Below are 25,016 nucleotides of genomic sequence, written 5' to 3'. Positions count from 1 at the left end.
GATAAAACCAGATGCTTTTCATGCACATGAATAGCATAAAATGATTCATTATGATAGTTTTCCACTTCTTTGCTGATCCCTACCTTGCAAAATTGAAGACCACTGATCTTATTAATAAGGCTCCACTAAGAAATCCTGTTACTTTCCTGTTTACTTTGCACAAATATTTAATGAATAATTATCATGGTGGCAGTTCTATAGAAATGTCCTACAAATTATATTACATCATGTCTTGGGAGAGTATCTTTTCTTCTTCTGGCACTATCAGATGAAAGACTACAAGGACTTGTATATCTAGCAAATCATGTTACCCCTATGTTATATTGAAAATTCAGCTATTTTTCTATAAGAGACATGAAAAGACAATCATTTAAAATTAATAAATATTGTAAATAAACATAAATGATGAGTTTTAAGCTTGAGTAATTTACCTATAATATTGTTTGAAGAAATGTCTATTGTTACTTAGGCACTATGAAAAAAACAGCTTCTATTTACACACTACCACATAGACACTGTCTATATGTTAGTTCATATAATTCTCATGAGAACTTTGATAATAGGCATTAGTGTACCCATTTTAGGAATAGTCTTAGAGAAGTTAATTTTGCCTAAGATCACATGTTTTATGGTAGGGAGGATTTGAACTCTGACTCTTTTGACTCTAAAATCTATAGTATTTCCACAATAGTCTGTGAATAATAAAGATTCTTCAGAGAGAAAAATTGTACTTTTTAAAGTAAAGAACCTATTTAGTAAAATGTTATAATTGTCCTCAAGGACCAAGACCAGTATTGAATCAATTCTTTAGTAATTCTATCATTTATAAATTCCATTTTTAAGATTATTGACCAATATCCCCTAATCCTCTTAACTACAAATGTGGGTTTTCAGGGGTTTCTATGCAAGCAAAACTAAATAGGGCAATGTGACATGTCAACAAAGGCTTTCCTGACTCACTTGCACTAGGGAATTTATCTAGAGCATAAATTAGTTTCAGTCTAAAAGAAAATGTTTCATTCTCAGGGGTAGATTCGATAAGAGTAGACAGAACAGGACACTAAGAGTTTCCTAAATTGCTCTTCAACTGAATGGTTATACAATGGCTTAATGAACTGCACTGAAGTAATATTCTAAGATATAGTAAATTACAAAAATATATTTTATAAGCCAATAACCAAATTTATATATTATTCACCATTTTCATTACTCATATGACTTTGCCCATCTTGTAATGCAAAATGCCAGAAAGTGACTGAATGTATAATCAGTTGTCAAATATAAACACAGAGATAAATATTCACAGGCATCGGTATCTAATCTTTTCAAATAGGAATAACCTTTTCTAACAAACATTATTTCCTTTGAACTCTCACATTGCAGCAGTTGTATTTTTAGTATTTGTTGATTAAGAAAATATAAAATTACCAGAAGCACAATGGATTCACTAAAACTTAAAAATAAATTTGTATTTTATTAACCACAAAAATATTTGCTTAATTTGAAAAAATAATTGTTTACCTACACGCAAGTCCACCTTGGTTAAATTTTCAGGTTGTAATGCTTGATACTCAAATTCAAAGACTTTTTGCAATAAAATTCTCTATGCATAGGAGTTCAGGATATTTAAATTAGGAACTACTAATGTTAGACAAGTCTACTTTGACAACATAGTTCAGAAATATACATAGAAATTTAGGGTTAGCATAAATTGATTGTGAAAGTTACTGGACAGTTACCTAGAAGACTGATATAGTGGAATAAATCTTTGGAATTTGAAAAGAATCTTTAAGATATTTTCTTAACATGTGCCTTATCGTTATAAGAAAACTGAAGCATTCTTTATTGTTTCATTGTTTCTAAATTACTAACAATAGTCCAGATCATGAATATATTTTCTAAATTATTTTTTAACTTGTTTACCAATCTTTAAAGTAATTCAGAATAGAAGTTTGAGAGGTTGGTTCAACTCTTACATTTTCTATTTTACTTACAAATTTGTCAATTTACAAAAGTTCTTTAAGCAATGAAATTTCTTTCTTTGCAGTAGTTCTTTTGAATATGGATCAAACGTTCACACTACTAATTTGCATATGGAAAAGCATTCCAATTTGCAATGTGTGATCTTGATGAATTTCACACTAAAAATTTCTCATCTTTAAGACTTTACCTCAAATTAAAAAAAAAACAACACTTGCTATTTTCTTTTCTACACCTTTTTGATATTTTCTTTGATATTAGATAGACATTTTATCTTTTTTGAGTGCTTAAATAAAAAATGTAGCAAGAGAAGTTCCCATTAGATAGAATCATTTTCCTTCAAAGCTGAGATAGTAAACAAATGAGAATATCAAATGGTTTTACTTCTCTAGCTAAAATATGTAGTGTTTTGGTCCGCATACTTCCATTGAAACTCTTCATGAAAAAAATCATAGAAGTAAATAGAATATCTAAGAGTTTTATAATATCTCATCAATCCAATTATCAGTTGTCATAGTCCATTAAAAATACAGGCAGAAGCATTTGAAACTTAAACAGTTGTGTTCTTACTGTTCTCCATCGCATCTGAGATTTCGTTTGGACACAGGCTTCCTAAAGTAGGTAGGTAGATAGACAGGTAGGAGGAGGGGTAGGTAGATTACAGGTAAAGGGGTGGAGAAGTAGAAGGAGGAAGGAACATTTGGAGGGGGAGAGAGGGAAGGTAAGTGCTATTTTGAATCCAATCTCCATATTTACGTTGTATAGATAAAATATAATGCTAAGGTAATAAATATTTAATTGAGGACATTATTTTCTGATTCCGGATAATTCCTACAAAGTTTAGAAAAAAGCAAGATATTGGTACGTATGACCTGACCCTTTCTTGTCCAGTGCCTTTCAACCTGTTTTCTAAGGAGAAATACAACAATGAGATACACTATTGTGGGTTATATCAGGGTTTATAGGTCTGGTAGCAATAGGAATAAGACAGCTGAAGATCACACACAGTTCACTGTGTGTAACTCTAATTTCTCCTCCTTCTTGTAAGTGATCTCCGCAAATTAGCAGAAATGACATCCCATCCCGCTTGAGAAGCATATTATTGTCCTTGACTTCAACAATTTTACTTTGCCTACTTTAGCAAAAAAAGAAAAGAAAACAAACCCCAAAAAAAGCATTATAATTTAATGTATATTTTATTTTACCTCTCCCCATTCATATGAGCCAATATTGCCAAAAGCTGTTCCTCCCCACGAACAGAAAACAATAGTGCGGTCCGGTCTCCACCCTTTCTTAACTCTTAACATCAAGGCCTGGATAAAAGCTGTGATTATTGCAGTACTACTGGCCCATTCTTGCCCATTATAACTGTATGCAGTATGATGGTGGCTGCCAACCATGATATACCGGTCTGGAAATAGAAGGAAATAAGAGCCATTAAAACAAAATGTAAACTTTGACAATAAATTTAATGACATTTACATAATCCTATTGTACAACTGAGCAACAATTAAGCAAAATTGTTCTAATAATTATGACTACTTTAACATTTTCACCCACTGTCTTGATTCACACATCTGTGTGTATCAAAGCAGAGGCAGGTGCTGAACCTAATTATGAATCCAAAGCATTAGATGCATATTACTGTCCTCTGCAACATGAATATTAATTAATGAAGTATACAAATATGCCACAATAAAACCTTTATCTAACATTTTTCCAGCATCATAGCGGGAAGTGCCCTGTAAACAATGCGTGTATGCTCAGTAAATCTTAATGAACTATTAATACATTTGAGGAAGCAGTTATTCAGTAGCTGTAAATATTATAAATGTGGTATTCATGTATGAATTTTAAACAAGTGAAGTATTTATATTTAGGGAATTAATTACAGCTTCCAACTCATAGTTTTAGCCCCTCTCCTTTCTCTGAGGAAAAAATAAAAGTTACCAACATTAAAAGCCATTCAACTACTGCAAAAGTTGCCTTTTCACACATTTTATTTCATATAATCATCCAAAATTCATTTGATACACTATTAGGAAGGTTTCCATGACACACAGACATGGCCTGTCACTATTTTCAGTAATAAGGTAGGCTAAAAATGTACCTCCAGAATTTCCTCTGATTTTATCATCAGTGAATGTTATTAATGATAATAACAGAGCTAAATTTACTTGACCTAGTAGCCCTACACATTTGTGTAAAAAGTTTTCTTCATTGAGTGTCATGTCTTTATGAGATGTCCCATAAATCAATGGTTAAGTGTGTAGACTCTGAAGTTACCCTGCTTGTGTTTGAACCAGGCTTTGCAACTCACCTTGTGTGACCTTGGACAGCTTATTTAAACTCTCTATGCCTTAGTTTCTTCAGCTGAGTAATATGGGAATGCAAACAGTACCTACATTATTCAGTTCTTTTAAGTGATTTGCTATATGTAAGGCACTTTGAGCAGCACCTTATACAAAGTAGTACTACACACGTATGGAACAGATGAATCACCCCCTGACTTCATGACAACAAAAAGCTACCTCACAGGTAATGTCACAGTGTCAAGCTATTTTAGTTTTTCACGCTAATTTTGGAACCAGCAATAGATTTGATCTGCCAACATTTTATTGAGATTTAATTGATGTTATACATAGAGTGTCTGCAAATGTTGAAAACTGGGCATTTATTCACTAATTTCCAAGAAATGTCTGAAAGTTCTGCTTGGGAATGTTCATATTCTAAATAAACCATAAATAAAACTTAATACTAATTGGTGATTGTTTCTAATTTTCAGTCATTACATAAGAAAATCATGTGAACAAACAACCAAAATTTTTGTGTAGAGTTCAAGTAAGCAAAATTTGAGAAGCTTTGCCTAATATACACTGAAGAATACTAATGTTAAAATTGCTTTTTAAAAAATTCTGTTTTGGGGTTTTTTTTTTTTTTTTAGATTGAATTTCCTTTACCCTAAAGCGAGTATGATTTTGTACAACTGGGAATCCCAATAATGACTTGCAAGTGCAGTAATAGTAATGAATATTCTACTGCTTCAATTTAGAGATCCTTATAGTGAAAATTTATTGAAATGGTTGAAATGTAATAGAAACAATTTTGAAATTCATTTATATCTTGTATTTAAAGACACTATCATCAGAGGTTGTTCAATATTGCTATTGTAAGGAATCAGAGAGAATAAGTGCCTTTCTTGAGTTTTGTAAGAGTTGGCTGGCAAGAAACTGGGAGGACAAAAAACTTGATTTCAGAATTCCCCAGGTTAGCAATTAAGTCAATTTGACTAAAGTCATAGAGAAGAATAATTCTCCAAGGAGAAGTTGAGTAAATGTCCCAACAAAATCAACATATGTAATAAAATAATTGTTTCACCCTATACTGTGTAACATGCACATCAGACAATAATATGTGATATAGCCTTATAGTGAATGAATTTGGAAGTGTTCATATTATTTTCTTAATTAATATATGTCAGTTATTTTCACTTTTTTAGCCTACATAATATCATCTGAATATTCCATCAGCAGCCCATAACAAGGTGTGAAATTATTTAAAATCTAGATTGGTAATCATTTTCATAAACACCTTCAAAAGCTAAAGTCATGCAAACATTGGGCAGAATTGTCAGTGAACCAAGAGTCAGAAATGAGACATAGATTAACATTTAAAAACTTATATTTGGAGACAAAAACTTTTATTTTAAAAAAATTCCATCATTAAAAACTAAAATTATTTTTAAAGAAATGTCTTTTCTTGATAAAAATAAAAATTTCAATAGTGTTATGGTATATAAAAGAAAAAAAGAAAACTTTCTTGTAGTACATGCCAGTTTAACAAATCTAAACTCTATTTCTTATTTCACTCCCCTCTCCCCCTACACTCTCTCTACTAAGATTTATTCTTGAAGAAATATGGTAGGAAAGACAATATAGACCTATTTTTTAGTTTCGTATTGATTCAACTCTTAGAGTGGTATAAACTTCTAGCTACATTTAAAGTAGGATATTTAATAATCATTAAATTATTATAGGGCATTTCTTTGTAAATATTATTTGTGAATATTATGAATATTTGTCCCCTCCAAAGCTCATATTGGGAGCTTGATTGCTAATGTGGCAGTGTAGAAAGGTGGGGCCTTTAAAAGGTGATTGGATCATGTGGACTATGCTCTCATGAATGGACTAATCCATTATGGAGTAATGGGATGATGGTCTAATGGATTGTCATGGGCATGGACTGGCGGCTTTATAAGGAGACCACATGAAAGTGCTCTTGCCATTCTTGCCATGTGATTGCCTGTGTCACCATGAGACACTGTAGAGTTCCCACCCACAAGAAGGCCCTCACCAGATGTACTCCCTGAACTGTCGACTTTCCAGTCTCCAAAACTGTGAGAAATAAATTTTGTTTCCTTATAAATTACTCAGTTTCAGGTATCATAAGCAACAGAAAATGGGCTAATACAGTGAAGTTTCATACAAAGTATAGAAATAAATATTTAACCCTACTTACCCGGAGATATCAAGCCCTTCACATATCCAACAACATTAGAAACTGTTTTGAAATTTGTGACTGTCTGAACTTGCATGTTGACAATTCTTATTTCTGAAAGTAAAAATCAAAGATGCTTGTTCCTCTATATTTTGTTGCATTTTTTCCCTAAAACATTAAAACTTATTTATCCAATATTATCAGCAAAAGAATTCCACACAATTAAATTTTTCCAGATAACCAAGGTTATACATTTTTGACAAATATTTATTCAATACTTTGTGCAGACTCTATTTTAAGTGCTTGTTATGCAATGATGACTAAGACACAATTGCTAGCCTCATAGAACTGCAGAGCCATAAATAAACAATTCTAAACCTCACATTCAGTTCTACAATGGAGGCTCAACATGAGAATATACACAAGACCTCTAGGAGACGTGGGCAACTCATACTTTAAAAAAAGGAAGACAAAACAGGAAAAAAAAAACAAAACCATATTTCCAAAGAATATCAAATTCTTTTTTATCTTCAGAAAAATAATATGTGGAAGATCATTTAACCTTTCCTGTCTGACTCATGGAGTTTGAAAGCTGTAAATAAAGCATTACACAAATGAAAAGGATAAAGATTTTTAAACTATACATATTTTCCTCTATAGGAGTCTTTATTCCTCCTTTTGTTTGTAGGCCCCTCATCTCTACTCTAAGTCCCCACTTAGAATTGTTCTGCATCTTTCGAGTTCTATTATTCTTTACATTCAAACATTTTGCAAACAAGGCAGATGCCAATCAGTTCTCCAGTCACAGCCCTGACGTGGTCTTTGAGGGCCTTTGGTGTGACATGCATTAATCCTGTGTTTGATGGATCCTGGGAAGTTTGGGGAGTTTCTAGAGGAGGTTTAAGCAGCCTTGTGGTAGCATCGGGACGGAGGGTAACAGTAAGAATGCAGCTAACGCAAAGTAGCCGCACTATACTGACAGGCCCGCAAATGTCACTTATTACTGCTGGATGAAAACTGTAATGATAAATATGTTGCTTCTTTCTTTGAAAGTACCCTTTCTAACAATTTAAATTGAAAATCTGTACACTGAATCTGTTAAAATTATAATGAAAACAAGAGTAAAGAAGCCTCGAGAGAATGCCTGAATGCTTTATCTATGGGTAAAGGAAATCTGCTTAGAGCCTAAGCATGGTGCTTTCATTAGTGTAGAACATTTATCTTGATTGATGCAATATTAATATATAATTATTAACCAAAGTTATAGTTTACATTAGGATTCACTCATTGTGTTGTATACTACGGGTTTTGACAAATACATAAGGACATGCTAGGCTCATATATCCCCCATTATGGTATCATACAAAATAGTCCCATTGCTCTAAAAATCCCCTGTGCTTCACCTTTTCATCTCTCCTTTCCTCCTTCTAGCCTCCAACACCCCTGGCAAAAACTGATCTTTTTACTATCTTCATAGTTTTGCCTTTTCTAGAATGTTGTATAGTTAAAATTATGTTTGTTTTTAATGTTTGCCTAATTCTGTTCTAGGTTTGTTCCAAATAGTCCAGATAAGTGAACTTTAGAAAGTCATTACCTTATAGTTTGTTTGTTTTTTTTTATCTTTCCAGCTTATTTTGGACTTAGATAAGAAGAATCTTTCCTGGTTTTCTAAAACTCAATATTAAATTTTTAATAATTCAGCAGTGAGAAAACCTCACAATATGTGCTACTTAGAATATTACCTTACTTTAACATAGTGCCTTACAATTTACAGTAGCCATATTTGTATGCATACACTAATACTCTTTGGATCTCTTTGATCCTTGAAATCACCAAGTGACATAGGTGCTATTATCCTTATTTATTGAATGAAGCACATAGAAGAAGAACTAGGGCTCTTACCTAGTTCTTGGATCACAGTTTTTACAGCAATGCTATTTATAATTGTTAAAATTGGAAACAATCATAAGAAAATAGTTATATCAATTACAGTATAATAAAAGATAAAATTATTGATCCCAAGTCTTTGCTTCTTTCCTGTACTATATCCCATCCATTTTCCTATGGCTTTCCTGGGAATCCTGTGAAATGAAGGTAGGTCCCCAACTTAGTAATTTTTGGCTTGACCACATGATATACTTCAGCCAATGGGATGACAGCAAACAACTTATTTGCCACCTCTGGATAGCCATACAGATAACATTTTTATCTGAACAATAAAGTGCTCTCACTCAAAGACTTCATTTTAGGTTGTTGTTGTTTTTTTTTTATGTTGAGGTATTTTTCAAATATATAAAAGAATTAAAAATAGAATATACAATGATGATCCACATATACATTTAACATTTGTTATTTTACTATATTTCTTTCATTAATACCCTTTTCCACTAATTTGATAAATATAACCTTACTGATCTGGTTCTTACCCTAAGTTTAATGTGAATCACTACCACACAAGTATTTTGTTATACAGAGGTACATATATAGATATATTGATAGATAGATAGATATAGTTATATATAGGCAGACATAGGCATTAACATCACCTATTATTTTGCAGGCTTTCAAATTTTACATAAATTATATCACTTTTTTCACTTAATGTATTTTTCACAATTTTCTGTGGAAGTGAGTTAATAGAGATGTGCATCATTCATTTTAACTGTTAAGTTGTATCTGGTTGTAGGTTCAACCGCAGTTTATTTTCCAGTTAAATTACCCAGGATTACTGAGGATGTTTTCACTTTTTCAACATGACAATGTGGCAAAGAACATTTTTACATTTCTTTTGCACATTTGACATGCTTCCTCCAAATAGATAATAGAAGTAGAATTTCTGGATTATAATGTATGTGTATCTTCAACTTTATTAGGTATGGGGAAATTGCTCCTCAGACTTTTAAAATTTTGATGATGGGTATAAGAATCTCATTATTGTTTTACTTTGCATTTCCCTAACTACTAGTGAGGTTCAATTTTTATATGTTTAGGCATTATTCAAGTTTCTTTTTTATTTATTTGTTAAAATTTTATTGGTTATGTATATTTATGGGGTACAAAGCTGACCATTACCACTTGTGCCTAAGATGTGTTGGTCAGATCATTACCTCAAATTGCAATTATTCCCCATGTCCCCCACCCAATTAATCCCCAACCTCCCTCCCTCTCTCCCACCCACCTACCCCACTCTGCAGCCCTAGGTATGCCCTCTTCCTCTGCAAGTCCAACACACCACTGTGGTTTTTCTTTCCTTCCTTCTTTCTCTCTTAGCTCCCACTTACGAGTGAGGACATGCAGTATTTTTCCCTCTGTACCTGGCTTATTTCACTCAACATAATTTTCTGCAAGCTCATCCATGTTGCTGCAAGTGCCAGAATTTCATTCTTTTTTATGGCAGAGTAGTATTCTATAGTGTATACATACCACATTTTCCTTATCCAGTTGTCCATTGATGGGCATTTATGTTGGTTGCATACCATGTCTACTGTAAATAGAGCTGTGATGAAAATGGGAGTGCAGGTATCACGTCAACATGATGATTTCCATTCCTTTGGGTATATACCCAGCAGTGGGATTGCTGGATCATATGGTAGATCTATCTGTAGTTGTTTGAGAAACCTCCATACTGTTTTCCATAGTGGTTGTACTAATTTACAGTCCCACTAACAGTGTAGGAGCATTCCCTTCTTTCCACATCCTCACCAGCTTTTGTTATTTTCCATTTTTTTTTTTTTTATTATAGCCGGTCTGACTGGGATGAGGTGTTATCTCAATGTGGTTTTATTTGCATTTCCCTGATGATTAGTGATGTTGAAGTACCTGTTGGCCATTTGTATGCCTTCTTTAGAAAAATGTCTATTCGGTTCCTTTGCCCATTTTTAATTGGGTTATTTGGTTTTTTTACTGTGTAATTGATTGAATTCCTTGTATATTCTGGATATAAATCCCTTGTTGGATGTACAGTTTGAAAATATTTTCTCCCACTCTGTAGGTTGTCATTTCACTGTGTTGATTATTTCCTTTGCTGTGCAGAAGCTTGTTAATTTATATAGTCCCATGTGTTTATTTTTTCTTTTGTTGCTTGCGCTATTCAAGTTTCTTATTCATATTCTTTGACTATTTTCCTTTGAATTGTTTATCACTTTATCGTGTTGTTTTGTTTTTGCAGGGGTTATTATGAATATTATTCTCTTACTAATTATATGTATCACAAATACCTTTTAGTCTGTGATTTACTTTTTTCCAATACTTATTATGTTTAAAAATTAAGTAGAATTTATTAATATTTTCCTTGAGAATTTGTGGAGTTTTTGTTTGTTTTGTTTAGTTTTGCTTAGGAAACACTTTCTTAATCTGATGTCATGAAGATGATCCCTAAGTGTTTTAAAAACGGATCTTCAAATTTGTGTCTTTAATCCAGCCAGAATATGTTGTGCAGCAATTAAGCACATCCAATTTTGCCTCTGCCTATGGATAGCCAATTGTTCTCACATAACTTATTAAATGATTAATTTTTTCCTCCATGGAGAATTAATGAAGCTGCTGCTATGTATGTTCTAATTTATATATGGATATGTTTTCAGCCTTGCTATTGCATTTCATTTTAACCAGTGCCATACTCTTTTGACTAATATGGCTTTATAATGTCTGAAATGGTGGATCCTCTGTCATTGTGATCATGATTATGACCATCACCATAGTCATGCAATTATTATTCAATTTTGGGGGTACATATGGACCATGACTCTCATATGAACTTTTATATTAACTTTTCCAGTATCATAAAAAGACATTTCAGGATTTTAGTAAGATTACATAAAATAGACCCATTTGAGGAGATTATATTGAGTCTTCCATATGTGGACATGGTATGCCTTTCAGTTTATTTTAGTTGCCTTTATGTCTTTTATTAAAATTTTATATTTTTCTTCATAACAGTTTCGCATAACTATTATTAAGTTCATTTTTATGGTGTTAATAGTTGACCTACAGGATTTTTGTTTTTGTTAGTTTTCAATGAAGACAATTATCAGCAGAAAAAGATAGTTTGTTTATTCCTTTGAAATCTTCATTGCTTTTTCTTACTGCTCTAAATCTACCATTTTGTCTAGGACTGCCAGTGCAGTGTGGAATGAGGGCAATTAGAGTAGCACTCCTTGGTCCTCGTCTTTTGTTCTTAACTTTAAAAGAGGGTTTTTAAGATTTTATCATTAAAAAATATGTTTGCTATAGGTTTCTGGGAAATTCTGTTTGTCAGATTAAGAAGATCACTTCTACTCTTACTTTGCTAACAGATTTTATTATAAACAGACATTGAATCATCTTTTGAAAAATTGGTAAGGCTTTTCACTTTACTAAGTTAAAAAAATGCATGTATCCTGGGATAAGCTCTACTTGGTCATGATACGTTTTCTGTATTTGGTTACTAATACTTTTAGGATATTTGCATAGATATCTATGTGATTGGTTGATAATTTTACTTCTCATTTCTTCTAGTCAGTTTTTTGTGGTTTTTCTGTGGGGGGGATTTTTTTGGCAGCTGGTTGGTACAGGGATCCAAACCCTTGACCTTAGTGTTATAACATGGCGCTTTGACTAACTGAGCTAACCGGCCAGCCCAATGCTCTGGTCTGGTTCTGATATCTGGACTATAAAACCTCACAAATATTTTAGGGGTCTTTGCTTCTTTATCCAGATTTTGTAAGACTTTATGTAGCATGGTGTTTAATTGTTTTACAAAACAATGATAGGACACAACTATAAAACTATCTAGTCCTGCTATTTTTCTGTGTGTGGGGGGAGGAAGAGAGTATACTTTCATTTCCAAACAAATCTTTGTAATGGTTATAAATACATTCAGATTTTTAACATAAGATTGCTTATTGTGAAATTTGTGTGGCTATAATCTTACTAATTGTTCTATATGTTTTCTCTGTTAATTATTGAAATATGCTAAAATTTCCCACCATAATATTAAATTTATCAATTTATTCTGGTGATACTATTAAAAAGATTGCTTATTTCGTTGTTCATTCTATTCTTGCACTTAAAAAAGATCACTGACATTTGTCTGTAATTTTTTCCCTTTTTCCATTTCTGTCATTAACTTATTTGTCTTTTTTTCTTCATCAGTTACTAGAAGTTGGCTAATTTATTAACATTTTCAAAGAAGCAGTTTCAAGGTTTGTGAGTCCTCATTATTTTTCATTTTTCACTCTAGTATTACGTTCTATGCTTATTATTTCCCTTCTCAAATTTTACCTGTTTACTTAATTTAAATGCTTGGGTCATTATCTTTCAATCTTCATATATACACATTCATTTACGGCTACATATTTTCTTTGTAAATGTGGTACTTTAATTTTTGTTATGGTCTTATCTTACAGATTCTAAATTTTTAAAATTTCAATTATAATTCCTTCTGTAATATATGTATTATTTCACATAAGTATTTATAGTTACATATAAGGTGTGAGTTACTATTTTGATATTGATGTTTAACATAATTAGGGACCGAGAACAAGGTCTGTATGCTACTAATTCTTCGATATTAAGTGAGATTTGTTTTGTTATCCTATCAGCTCTTGAATCTGATAAATAGAAAGTAGGCGTTTCTATAGACATTCCATAGAAAGACTGTGAATTCACTATTCGATGGTTGCAGCATTCCATAAATATGTCCAAGAGATCAATCTTGAAAATTGTGTGGCTCTAATCTTACTAATTCTTCTATATGTTTTCTCTGTTAATCGTTGAAACATGCGAAAGTTTCCCACAATGATAGTAAATTTGTCAATTTGTTCTGCTGGTACTTTTAATCTTTTAAATTTATTTTATTTATTTTTTGTTTGTTAGATTTATTCAAGTTTGGACTTGCTATATCTTTCTGATGAATTATTCTATATATCTCCTTTCTATCCCAGTTTTTTTCCTTAATGTCTTCTCCACCCCCACCCAACATTAACATAACTATTCTATATTTCTTTTGGTTAATATTTCTCTGATACATATTTTCCCAGCATTGCACTTGCTTTTGCCAGGCATCCCAGGGGCATCTCTGGTTTGGGGAAAATTTTTATGCTAATTGTTTGCCTTGGAGTTTGTATATTATAATGGTAGCAAAAATTCTAAGCTGGGTTTTTGATTTTTAAGGGCAGATTTTTTTATTTTATTTTATTTTTAATCATTCAGAGCTCAGGAAGAAGAAGGCTTTCTTCTACCAGTGCGTGGGTTTCTTTCTGTTCTTCCCACTTCCACTCCATGGCTCTGGTTTTATATAGAGGTCTTAGTTCTGACTCCCTGCCCCCATGGGCACATACCATGTCTTTGTCCCCAGGTGGGTGCTATACTCCCACTGTAATTCACCAGGGCCCACAACCTCTCAACATCAGGCAACCACAGCGGCAACTCTTTTGCTTACTTCTCTGATTTTCAATTCTGTCTTCATTTTTGCTTCTGGATATTTTATTATATTTGACTTTCTTTTTTGATAACTGTTTTTTAAAACATGTTTTCTTATATTTTCTCCAGGGTTCCTAGACATTTGTATGGAAGGATTTTAAGTCATTTCATTCTGCCTTCTTCTACATTCTGAAACGTGAGGTTTGAAAGTGAACACAACCTTTTGCTCTGAGGAGAATTCTATATTTACAACGATCCTTCCGACTGGCAGAAGAACTTCCTTATGTATCACTGTGCAGAGACTAGGTCCAAATAATGACATATTAACATAGAGATAAGCAGCTTTTTAAAAAAAGTTTATTTATTAATATATATTTTTTTACATTCTAAGATGTTGTGGAGCAGTTGAGGGGGAGGGGGATAGGGGAAGGGGTAAAGAAATAAGGTGGGAGAAGGAGGAAGGAGGAAGGGCATGGTTGAGGCCTGTGGCACCCCCCTCATTCCTGCAGGGGAGACCAGGTGTCTTCCAGCAGTGGCTTGGTCACTGCTGGGCTGGGTGCAGATGACGGGGAGGCATGGCCAGTGTCCTCGGCCCCCCACCTCCCTGGCTCAGGAGCCCAGGGTGCCTTTTGTGGCAGCTCAGTGGTCATAACTGGGTTGGTTGTGGGTGTCAGGGGGGCATGGCTGAGGCCCTCAGCCTGCCACTGCCCCAGCTCAGGAACCCAGGATGCTTCCTGAGGAAGCTCGGTGGTTGTCACTGGGCTGGTTGTGGGTGTTGGGGGACATGGCTGAGGCCTCCAACCCTCTCTCCTCCCTGGTTTGGGAGCCCAGGGAGGTTCTTCAGTGTTCTTCAGTGATGTGAGAACTTTACTAGTTGATATCAAACTTCGTCTCTGGTCTGTGGATATTTTGTTTTTTCTTTCAGTTCTGTGTTGGATTATTCACTGTTCCTACCTCTGAAACTCTGCACTGGAACTAATTTGTTGTCCTTTGCTTACTTCTAAAATGGGAGAACTTCCTGTGTGTACCAGCACTTGAGCCCTGTGGTTGAGCTAAATTGCTGCTTTGCTGCTGATTCCCTGGGGAAGGCTTTTTATGAAGCTCAGGTTTTAATGGTTGACTTTTTAGGTACTTCTGGGTCTTGTGAGGTCCAGGACACCTGGGTTGCATAGAAACTCTGGTCTGGACCTGAGTCTTTTCAGCAAACTGTTCCCCCTGCAGTTCCATATTCCTGACCAGTCTACACAGAGTGGGCCTGTGCTGACTGAAGGGCAGATCAGCTGTCCTTGCTGTGCCCCAATGTTCCTCTGGTGGGCCTGTCTCCCCCACTACCCACACTCCAAACACTTCCCATGGGGCAGGCCATGAGCCAGTTCCTTGCAATGACACTGGCCTCTGAGTGGCTCCTTTTCTGAGTTGTTGTGGCTCCTTGTTTCTGTGAGGGTCCACAGGAACCTTGTTAGTGGTCTTGCTGGTCTGGGGCCCACCAAGGCCCTCTTCTCACCTGCCACCTCCAAGATGCTCCATCCAAAGAGCACAGCTGCAGTTTTTGCCAACTCTGGCTCTGTGCACTCACCAGGGCCAGCCTTGAAGTGGCCGGGGCTCTATATGGTGGGAGCAATCCTTTCTTTCTGTCATCATGGCTTCTCCTGCCTTCATGAACTCCATAGGTCTCTCCTCCTCTTCCCCTGAGCTCTAGCAGCCCCAGCTTGGCTGTCATTGCTTTTTAATAGCTGTAAATTGGTTGATTTGTGGGAAAGAGTGATGCTGGGGACCATCTATTCTGCCATCTTGACTGGAAGCCAAGAAAAGCAGCTTTTAATCTATTTATTTTATATTATTCCATACCCTTGTCTGAAAACAAATGTGTATAGAGTCTGTTTTCCTTCACTAGAATCAGCACCATGCTCACACTTTAAATTTTAATAATGGATGTCAGTGAAATCTTGAATAAACTTACACTCCAATGACACATGTACCGCTGTTGGCATTAGTAATTTGAACAACCTATTGGTAAGGCAATATTACTCTTCATAGCAATAACAATAGCAATCTTGTATTTTGGAATTTATCCTACAGGAATAATTCAACTCTCTGTAGTATAATCTATAATAGCAATTACAGAATACAACATAAATATCCCAAACAGGGAAATAACTTAGAAAATTGTCATAAAATGTGTGGCTGTTAAAATGTAAAAAGGATATGTATAAACATGGATACACTGTAAGTAAAAAGAATAGGATAGAGAGGGGTAAACATAATCATTGAACTTAGGTAAAAATGTGTGTGTTTATGGACAAACGATGAAAACGGAGAGATTAATAAATGGAACAGAAATTGGGTTAGGCAGAACTTCCCATTTCTGCTGGGATGAAGCACTGTTGTGAAGAGGCTTGAGCAAACCTGCAATCTTGGGCATTTATTCCTCTCCTCCAAATCCACAGCAATGGTGGAATTAAAACCTAAGGAGATTATGTCATCCTTAGTGCTGAACCTCATACCCTGAAACCCAGAAAACTGAATCTGCCTGGTGAATTGGCAGAAAATGGTGGTTTAGAATAATTCCATAGTACCCAGGGACATATTGACTCTCTCATTATACTGACCCAGGAAGATATAAAGTCTTTAGTTCTGCCTTAAATAAATCACAAGAAAGGTAGCTAATACCTCCAGGGCAACATGAACTCCCAGGCTACCTAGATCCTGAGGTCCACAGCCACCGTAAAAGAAAGTTAACACAGTGAACACATATATCACCCAAAGTAATCACACTGGAACACAAAGCATCTAAATTTTAAAAAAGTATTATAATGAAACTCAAAAAGATAATAGAATATATTAGCAATATGAAACCAAAACTAGAAAACATCAGAAAATGAGAGGAAATAATAGATATGGAAGATAGAATAATTGAAAAAATACACCAGTAAATAGGATAGGTAGATAGATATGGTAATAAACAGATAGAACTGAAGAATGAATTCAGGGCTGGAAAATCAGATTGAGAAATTTTTCCAGAAAATCACAAAAAAGAATAAGGAGAGAAAATATGAAAGTACAACTGAACTATATACCGGCTAGATATAGCAGTTCTAGAAAGAATATTAGAAGGATTAAAAAAAAATATGGAAGTGAGCAAATAGTGGAAAAAATAATTTTTCAAAAAAAAGAAAGAAAGAAAAACATTCCTATATATTTTATACTTAAGCTTAAAAGCATGAAGAACAAAGAGAAAAATGCTAAAAGTTCCCAGAGTAAAAAAGCAGACCACTTATGAAAGAACAAGAATTAGACAGACATCAAGCTTGTCAAAAACAACACAATACAAAAAGTCCATAAACTAATGTTATTAAAGAAATAAAAAACAAAAGAAACTTTGAAACTAAAATGTTTGGCAACAAGGAAATGAAGGTAACCTAAGTATCCAGCACCAGAGTAATGGATATATCAAATGTAGTAAAGCTACTTAAATATTATATTGAACCTAGAAGCTACATAGTATGGTAAATATACACATGGCAGCATGGATTAACCACAGAGTGCTAAATGAAGGAAAAAAAGTAAGAAAGAGAATAAAACATATTGCTCAATAGTAATCATGTTAATTAAACATTCATGCACTCAAAACAATGTATGTCTTTTTTTCCTTCTCCTTTCCTTTCTTTTTCTTCTTGAACAATTCATTCCTAAAGCCATTAGGTGAGGTTGGCCAAGATTAGCTGCTCTGACACTGGCAGTAGAGGGCGATGCCACCATCGCCCAGAGCAAAGTGTTGAAGACCATGTGAGGTGAGGAAGGCATCCAAATGGGGTAGGGTTGCCCAGCACAGGATATCAGAGCCCAAGCACGGTGATGACAGCACGTGTGTGTGTGTGTCTCTGTGTGTGTGTGTGTGTGTGTGTGTGTGTGTGTGTGTGTCAGAGACAGAGAGAAACAGAGTCTTAACATGAGGAGGAAAGCAATTGCCAGAGTGAATAGTGCAATGAGAGCAGCCTCTGAAGCAGAGTGTGAAAGGCACCCCCACGTAAGAGTTGAACAACATGTAGTGTTGGAGCCTGCGTAGGGCGAGGAAGTAACTGCATTGGGGTAGAGGCATGGGGCGTTCGATGTATGGGGAATAGTTCATATGGGGCAGTGCCTAACATGGTTGTCAGAGCCACAGTGGAGAGAGAAGAACATCTTTGTGAAGGAGGGAGTAACGGCATCGCTGATTACACACAGGACAACTGATTACCTGAGTAAATATATTCAGCCTAATGAGGATCAGATTTCTGACTGTCAGAGAAGGGATTTACAAACATGGAATGAGAAAAGCACTAGGTATTGATGTGTCCTCATGGTTTTCAACATATAGATAGATAGATGGGTATAAAAATAAATACAGATGCCAATCTGTGTGCATAGATATAGATTTTTTATATACTAACATAAAAATATAATACTAAGCTATGTTTTCCTAGCTTCGTTCACTGAGAGAAGCACCACTCCAACAGCAATGAGCACATTTAGAATCCAGATCTTGTTTTCTGGACATCATTTCCTACTCAAAGAAATTAGACTCTGCAGAAATGGCTAATAATGGGGCTGGGGCAGGAAAAGTACACGATGATTTGGTACAGTTTATGGTACACTAAGGCAATACTTAAAGAATAATGAGAGTATGCTAAAAGACACAGAACCCAGGTTTGAAGTTGCAATTATTAGTGGTAACTTCTGACAAATTGAGTATTAAAATAAAAATAGTACTGTATTATAACCCATTAAATCAATTAGGACCATAAATCCTAATTAAGTGATAAATCAATACTGGTATGTATAAATATAGAAAGGTACAAACAAATAAGTAGGAAAAAGAGTAATCACTTTTTTACGTGGAATGCCAGCATATAAATGTAGATGGGATGATGAAATTGGAAGATCACCATTGGCATCATCATGGTAATGACTAATTGGACAAGAAGCATCAATAAATATTGAAGCTAGTGGGTAGAGGTAGCAGGGGGTGGGAGGGGCAGGATGTTTACATGATTTCAAATGTTTGTTGATTATAAAGTTACAATAACAAAGAACAACTTCAAAGAGGAGACTTGGCAGACAACACCTTAATCAAGGGACCAAAGGTAGCAGCATCAGCAGAGATGGGACAAATAGACACCATGTAGCAGCTGATCTCACTTCTGTAAGAGTACTGCCAAAGACACAGAGCCTGAATGTGTTCATGAGAAAACATCAGATAGACCCAGAGTGAGGGACATTCTGAAGATAATTGACATGTAATCTTCAAAGGTGGTAAAGCAATGGTAGTCAAGAAAAGACAGAAACGGTTGTTGGTTGAAGGAAATGGGAAACTTGACAACGTGGTGCAACACATGATCTTAATTTGGATCTTTTTTGCAGTTTAGGACATTATAGAGACAACTGGCAAAAGGTGAAGGGAGCCAGTGGCGTGCACGGTAGTAATGTGTCAATGACCAATTCCTGATTGTGATGGTTGTGTCATTTGTATAAAAGAATATCATTGTTGGTGGGATAATCCAAATGTGATGGTTCATCATGTCTGCAGCTTGCTCTTGAGTAGTTGAGAAAAAATATTCTTTTTATTCTTGCAACTTTTTACAAGTTTGAATTTATTTAAAATAAAAATTATTCATTGTTGAAATTTGAAATTAGAAAATCCTGGAGAACATTTAGTTGCAGTTTATTATTCAGAAAGTTAGTGCATGTGTATGTAGATATATATTGCTACTTAAAGATTACATTTCCAACTCACATTTACCAAATGGTTTCTGTCTTTCATGCTGCCAAGTTTGATGACAGCTTTAAATATTACATGCGAAGTTCCAAAGATTTCTAGATGACAAAAATGTGTTTCACTCAGAGAACATTTGTATTCAAATAGGATAAGGGGTGTCAGAGCTAAGAGACATGACAGTAACTGCCTGTCTCTAGTCCTTAATTTCATCATGTGCAGAGAAAAATATCTCCTACAGATATTATGTTTCAGAGACAATTCCGTCTTGTATTTTTGTTGCAATTATTAAGGCTCAACTGATTCTCAGGGTTCTTCTTCCCTAACAGCTAACAAAGCTTCTTCTCCACTTGCATTGTGAATACGAATGCCCAGTATCTAGGAAAAATCCAAACTTTATTCAGAGAGATTTGAAGAATAACATTTGCTGCTAACTCTAAGTCTCAATTCCAATAACTAAGCTCTTCTAGTCATAGTTTTTCATAGTGTCCTTAATTTTAATCAAACATTTATCCCATTCTGTGTACTTGAGTTTTTCTTTCTTGGCTATCTGGGTCTAAGATAGAACTTTTTCTAGGATTCTGGGCTGTAATTTTTTTTTTTTTTTTTTTTTTTAATTCTCCTGAAGCCTATGGGAACCGAAATTTGCTCTAGAATTACAGTTTTGATGATTGGGGTTCTGTAATCTGCTAACATCTTTACTAAATACCAACTGTTTGCCTAATAATTTGAGTATAAACTTCTTCTGGATTCTGTGCCATTATAATTTATATACTTTTAAGGCAACGGTAGTTCTCTCCTGAGTCTGCAATATACACACATCCACATTCGCATCCACATGTGATTGTACTCATGTGAGCTTGCATGCATTTGAAAAAAAATATATTTTGTTTTTAATTAGTAAAATTACCTAAATAGGAAGATATTTTAAATAATGTGAATCCCTGGGGGGGGGAGCACTTTTACTCTCTTTTTATCTCTTATAAGAGTGAAAATTGACTGACTGATTTCCCTTACCATTCTATCAAAGCCATCTACAAATCATAAATCATAAAATTCACAGACTAATCACCTGCAGCATATCTGTGCTGCATATTTTCCATCTGTCTGTCCAGATCTATTTTCCATCCTTCACTTACTTCTGTGCCTCAGGAGGATGACCTCTATGGACTACATGTACCTGGGCTCCCTTACAAAGATGGGTTCAGGTTGAGTTTAGCCAGTGGAAGGTTTCCACAAGTGATCAGCAGGTTGGGTAAGCGAATGATTGGAGTATTTATTTTTCCATCACCCTCCCTGGCTTGTCACTTGCTGACAGTGACTACATAGCTTGACTGAAAGCCACAGCTCCTCTCTTGCAGCTCAGATCTCTTTTTGCCCCTTTATGTTTAGAAGTAGTAGCAATTACTAGGCCTGGTTTAGAGATAGTAGCAATGACATCCCTTTTCTGTTTTTCTTGACCTGTCCACACCTTGTGCATAGGCCCTTGACTAAATTCCCTTGAATTGCACATTTTTAGTATATCATTGATTTCCTGATGGCGACCTGATTTATATGTCAATCATTCTAAATGTATTCACTGAATTGTCCATATTTGCTGCCAAAAAGTGAGCAAATGGAGAGAAGGAGATTTCCTTTACTAGTAATATGGTAGACTAGGATATCAGGCTAACACTCCCACAGAAAATAATTTACAGTGCCAAGTAAAATACAAAACAAATTTTTTTTAACAGCATCTAAGAATTAGGAAGAAATTAAGGTATAACTAGGTCAAAATTTAAGCTGTGATAGGAACCAAGACAGGTAAAACACAATGAGGCAGTTTTCAATCTCAGTGAATTTGCTAAACCTGGAAATCTTTTATTTTTGATGGCCTCATGGGATTGAACAGTCAGAAGACAAAGTCCCGGGCCAGCTCACATTGCAGACAAAAAGGTGGTTCTAAAAAGAGACTTTTCCTCTATAAAGCAGTAATCCTAAAGGACTACATTTCCCCATGCCATTGCAAGAGAATGCAGAGAAGGTTATAGGGCGCTGAGTAGAGCAGGAGCAAGGAATCCCTAAAAAGTTGCATTTCTGCAGTAACTCTAAAAGAATAAAAAGTATTTATAACTTCTAAAATAGTAGAAGGAAAATATAACCACAGATAATCTAAATCTGAAGAGAAAAGTAAAACGAAAGGAAAACATGTGTTACAAACAGGAAATCCAAGTTAAGATGAAAAGTGTAGCATAAATACACAGTACTCACATTAAATGTAATGGGCAAAATGCTCCAGTTAAAAAATGATCAGATTGTATTTAAGATGCAAATTACTTGCTATTAATGAGACAGATATGAGAGATCTTTAAAAAGTTCATGGAAAGATTCCTGTTATCTTTTAATTCTATTTTTGCATGAACTTTTTAAAGTACCCTCATATAAAAGAGAAAGATATAAAAAGGTTGAAAGCAAAAAAGATATGGTATAAAGATACTAATCAAGAAAAGCTAGTGTGGCTAAATTAATAACAAGCAAATCAAATTTAAGGTAAGCATTACTAGATATAAAGAATATCACTTCATCTGATAAGGGGTTCAACTATCCAGGAAGATATATTTGAATTTATGAACACTTAAGAAATGACCTCAAAATATATAAAGCAAAATTTACAGAACTACAAATTAAAATGGACAAAGCTATACTCACATTGGGAGATATTAACACTCATAAAATATAGAATATTTGAACTACCTGATCAAGAAACTTAGTCTCAATGATCATATTTAGAACATTACACGGAACAACCACATACTTACTACACATTCTTTTCATATACTCATGGGATACTGATCATATTCTGGACCATAAAAAATATCTCAAAGAGTTGAAATCATATAGAAATAAAGAGGAAACAACATATTCTAATGAAAATTCAAGTGGCTTATACTCTACTTTGGAAGAATATCATATTCCAATGCCAAGTAGGATATAAATGACAAAAGCATGGCAGAGAAAGTCAGAAGGAGAAGCTACTTCCAACTTGAGTGGAGCCCTAAAAGGCTTTTAATGGAGGAGATGACATTTGCACTGAACTTTAAGAATTTAGAAGTTACTGGGCCTTTACAACTTAGAGCACAAGCATGCAAGACATATTTGGATAATAATGAATAGAATAATAGGAAAAATAATGGACACATGAAGGGAATAGCATGATATAGAACCAGAAAGGCAGTGAAGAGTCTCTGGCAGTTTCTTAGTAAATGACAGTGTTGGCCCATTGTGAGCAATGGATTGTCAAACATATAAAGATAAGGTATGCTGCAATGAATTTTTTCACACATATAAACTCCAAAGTTTAGTTGGAGCTACTGTAATTTGTAAGGAGTGACAAGTACTTGAAAAATAATGTGATAAAAATGTAAGAAGCTATAAACTTACTAAGAAACACTGAAAAACTGGAAAACACTTGTTAAAGTAATTTTGCTTAGAAGTGTACATTTCTGGTTGCCTTCAGGTCTTTTAGGAAACAAACAAACAAGAATTCTAAATGGAATCAGGCTGAATCATTTTCTAAGTCAAAACTGTTGAGACAGACAGCTGGAAACTTGAGAAGTTCTGGGAGAATGACAAATCTGTGTCACCCTCAGTAAGCCCAACTTGCACTCCCCAGGAAACAGAGAATTGACTGTACTTTCTGTGGACTTTGGACAATAGGTTTCCCACCTATGCTTATTCTGTTTAAGACCCTTGATGAATAGTCCTTCAAAGTGATTTCTGAAGCTTTTTTCCTTTTGTCCGAGGACTTCAGACTGGCAGCTCATGAATGCTGATCTTCACTTCCACAGCTTACTCTGCTATCAGCTTCCAGCTCAGACTCCTAGGTTCACTGTGCAACTGGCTGCTTGAAGAGCCATAAAATTGAGGTGTCACTATTGTCCAGTTTAGTAACTCCTAACATCTAGCTTGTGTTTATCACTACACATATCAGTCCTTCCTAAAATGTTCTAGCTCACTGGATTTTTTTGGATAAAGAGTAGCCACAATATCCAGAGGCACGCTATATAGGAGTTATCTGTACCAATTAAAATTTTCCTTATTTTCTTCTGGATATTTTCCTCCATGTTGATGGCTGGAATTTAGTAAAGCCCACCTGCTCAAAAACAAGTTTGCAATTTTTCTACTTTTTTTGGCCTATAGAAGAATTCTTTCTTTTGCTATGGCCAAAAGCACTTATCACTTGTTATGTAGGAACTTAAAGGAGACACATCATATTGGATTCATACCATTCCATTGTCCACTGCCATAGACAGATCCATAGACAGATACATAGACAGATAAAATCTCAAGATGTTCTTTAACCAGAATAGCATAATGTGCTATTGGATCTTCTCACATGTAGCAACCTGGGAGCTACTCTGAGCAGATTCAGCGGTCTCATACGTAACAAAAAAATAATGTTGGATTTAACTGTACTAATATTTCTTATTAATGGATATGTCTTGAAGAACTAAAATGCATTATTATTCAATAAAGGTTAGTATAACCACAATTTGTAGACAATAATATGCTCATACATGTTTTAAAATCTTTACTCAAGAAATGCTAATAATGCATATGTTTAAGTAGCTGCTAACAAAGTAGAAAGATAGATTTTCAAAATACTTTTGAAATATGTAAAAATTTTAAACCAGATAATCAGGTAGTCATTAAATTATCCTAATAAACTATTTTTATCAAAGAGTATATCAATTGTGAATATAGAAAATAGCAAATATATATATGTAGACATTTGATGAGATATTCTCCAAATTTACTTATGTAAAAACTTGTTACCACTGATAATGTTAAATTTTACACATGAAAAGTCATTTTTTTCAAAATAAGTGCTTGATCAAACATATTAAAATGTTTTTTTTAACTTATTCATTTGTATTTTTCACCCTAAATTATGTTAATGGATTTTACAGTTTCCTTTTTTCTTTTTTCACTATTTTCATGGATTTTAACTACAAGTTCAGATTGATATTTGAAAATTAAGATTTCTGTGTTTTAACTGAACCTCAAAAAAAAGACTGACAATACATTAGATTGTGAGTAAGACCTGTGGAAGACCATGGGATTTGAAACAGAGTCAGTATTCAACCAATACAAGCAATCTGTATTTACTAGGCAAGAACTTTTCTCCCGATTCTTTTTCTATTCTTCATAGAATTTTCTTAGTACTCACAAGGCTCTCCATACAAATGCCTTGCCCTCCACTTTACTGAACCATTTCATGAATGCAGGCATTTAATTCCTTTGTTTAGTTTAAGTTCTATGGTTCTATCTATCAGTTAGATAGCTTTTGGTGGCAGGTAACTCAAAACTAAACATAAATTGGCTAAAACAAAAAGAAAAGGCATTG

At 34.5% G+C, this 25,016-nt stretch overlaps 1 protein-coding gene across 1 annotated transcript in view; it reads right to left on the bottom strand.

The window, feature by feature from the left end:
• The window catches only part of NAALADL2 (N-acetylated alpha-linked acidic dipeptidase like 2), a 757,732-nt gene that overhangs the window by 332,596 nt on the left and 400,120 nt on the right, over positions 1-25,016 (bottom strand). Inside the window, exons 7-8 of the mRNA XM_063104553.1 lie at positions 6,499-6,591; positions 3,186-3,391 (exon numbers count right to left, since the gene is read on the bottom strand). Of these exons, the coding sequence (XP_062960623.1) occupies positions 3,186-3,391; positions 6,499-6,591 (299 nt within the window). The remainder of the gene's footprint in view (positions 1-3,185; positions 3,392-6,498; positions 6,592-25,016) is intronic.

The sequence above is a fragment of the Cynocephalus volans genome, chromosome 1 (genome assembly GCF_027409185.1).
Source record: "Cynocephalus volans isolate mCynVol1 chromosome 1, mCynVol1.pri, whole genome shotgun sequence".
Classification (NCBI taxonomy): Eukaryota; Metazoa; Chordata; class Mammalia; order Dermoptera; family Cynocephalidae; genus Cynocephalus; species Cynocephalus volans.
This window is presented reverse-complemented; position numbering and strand designations above follow the sequence as displayed.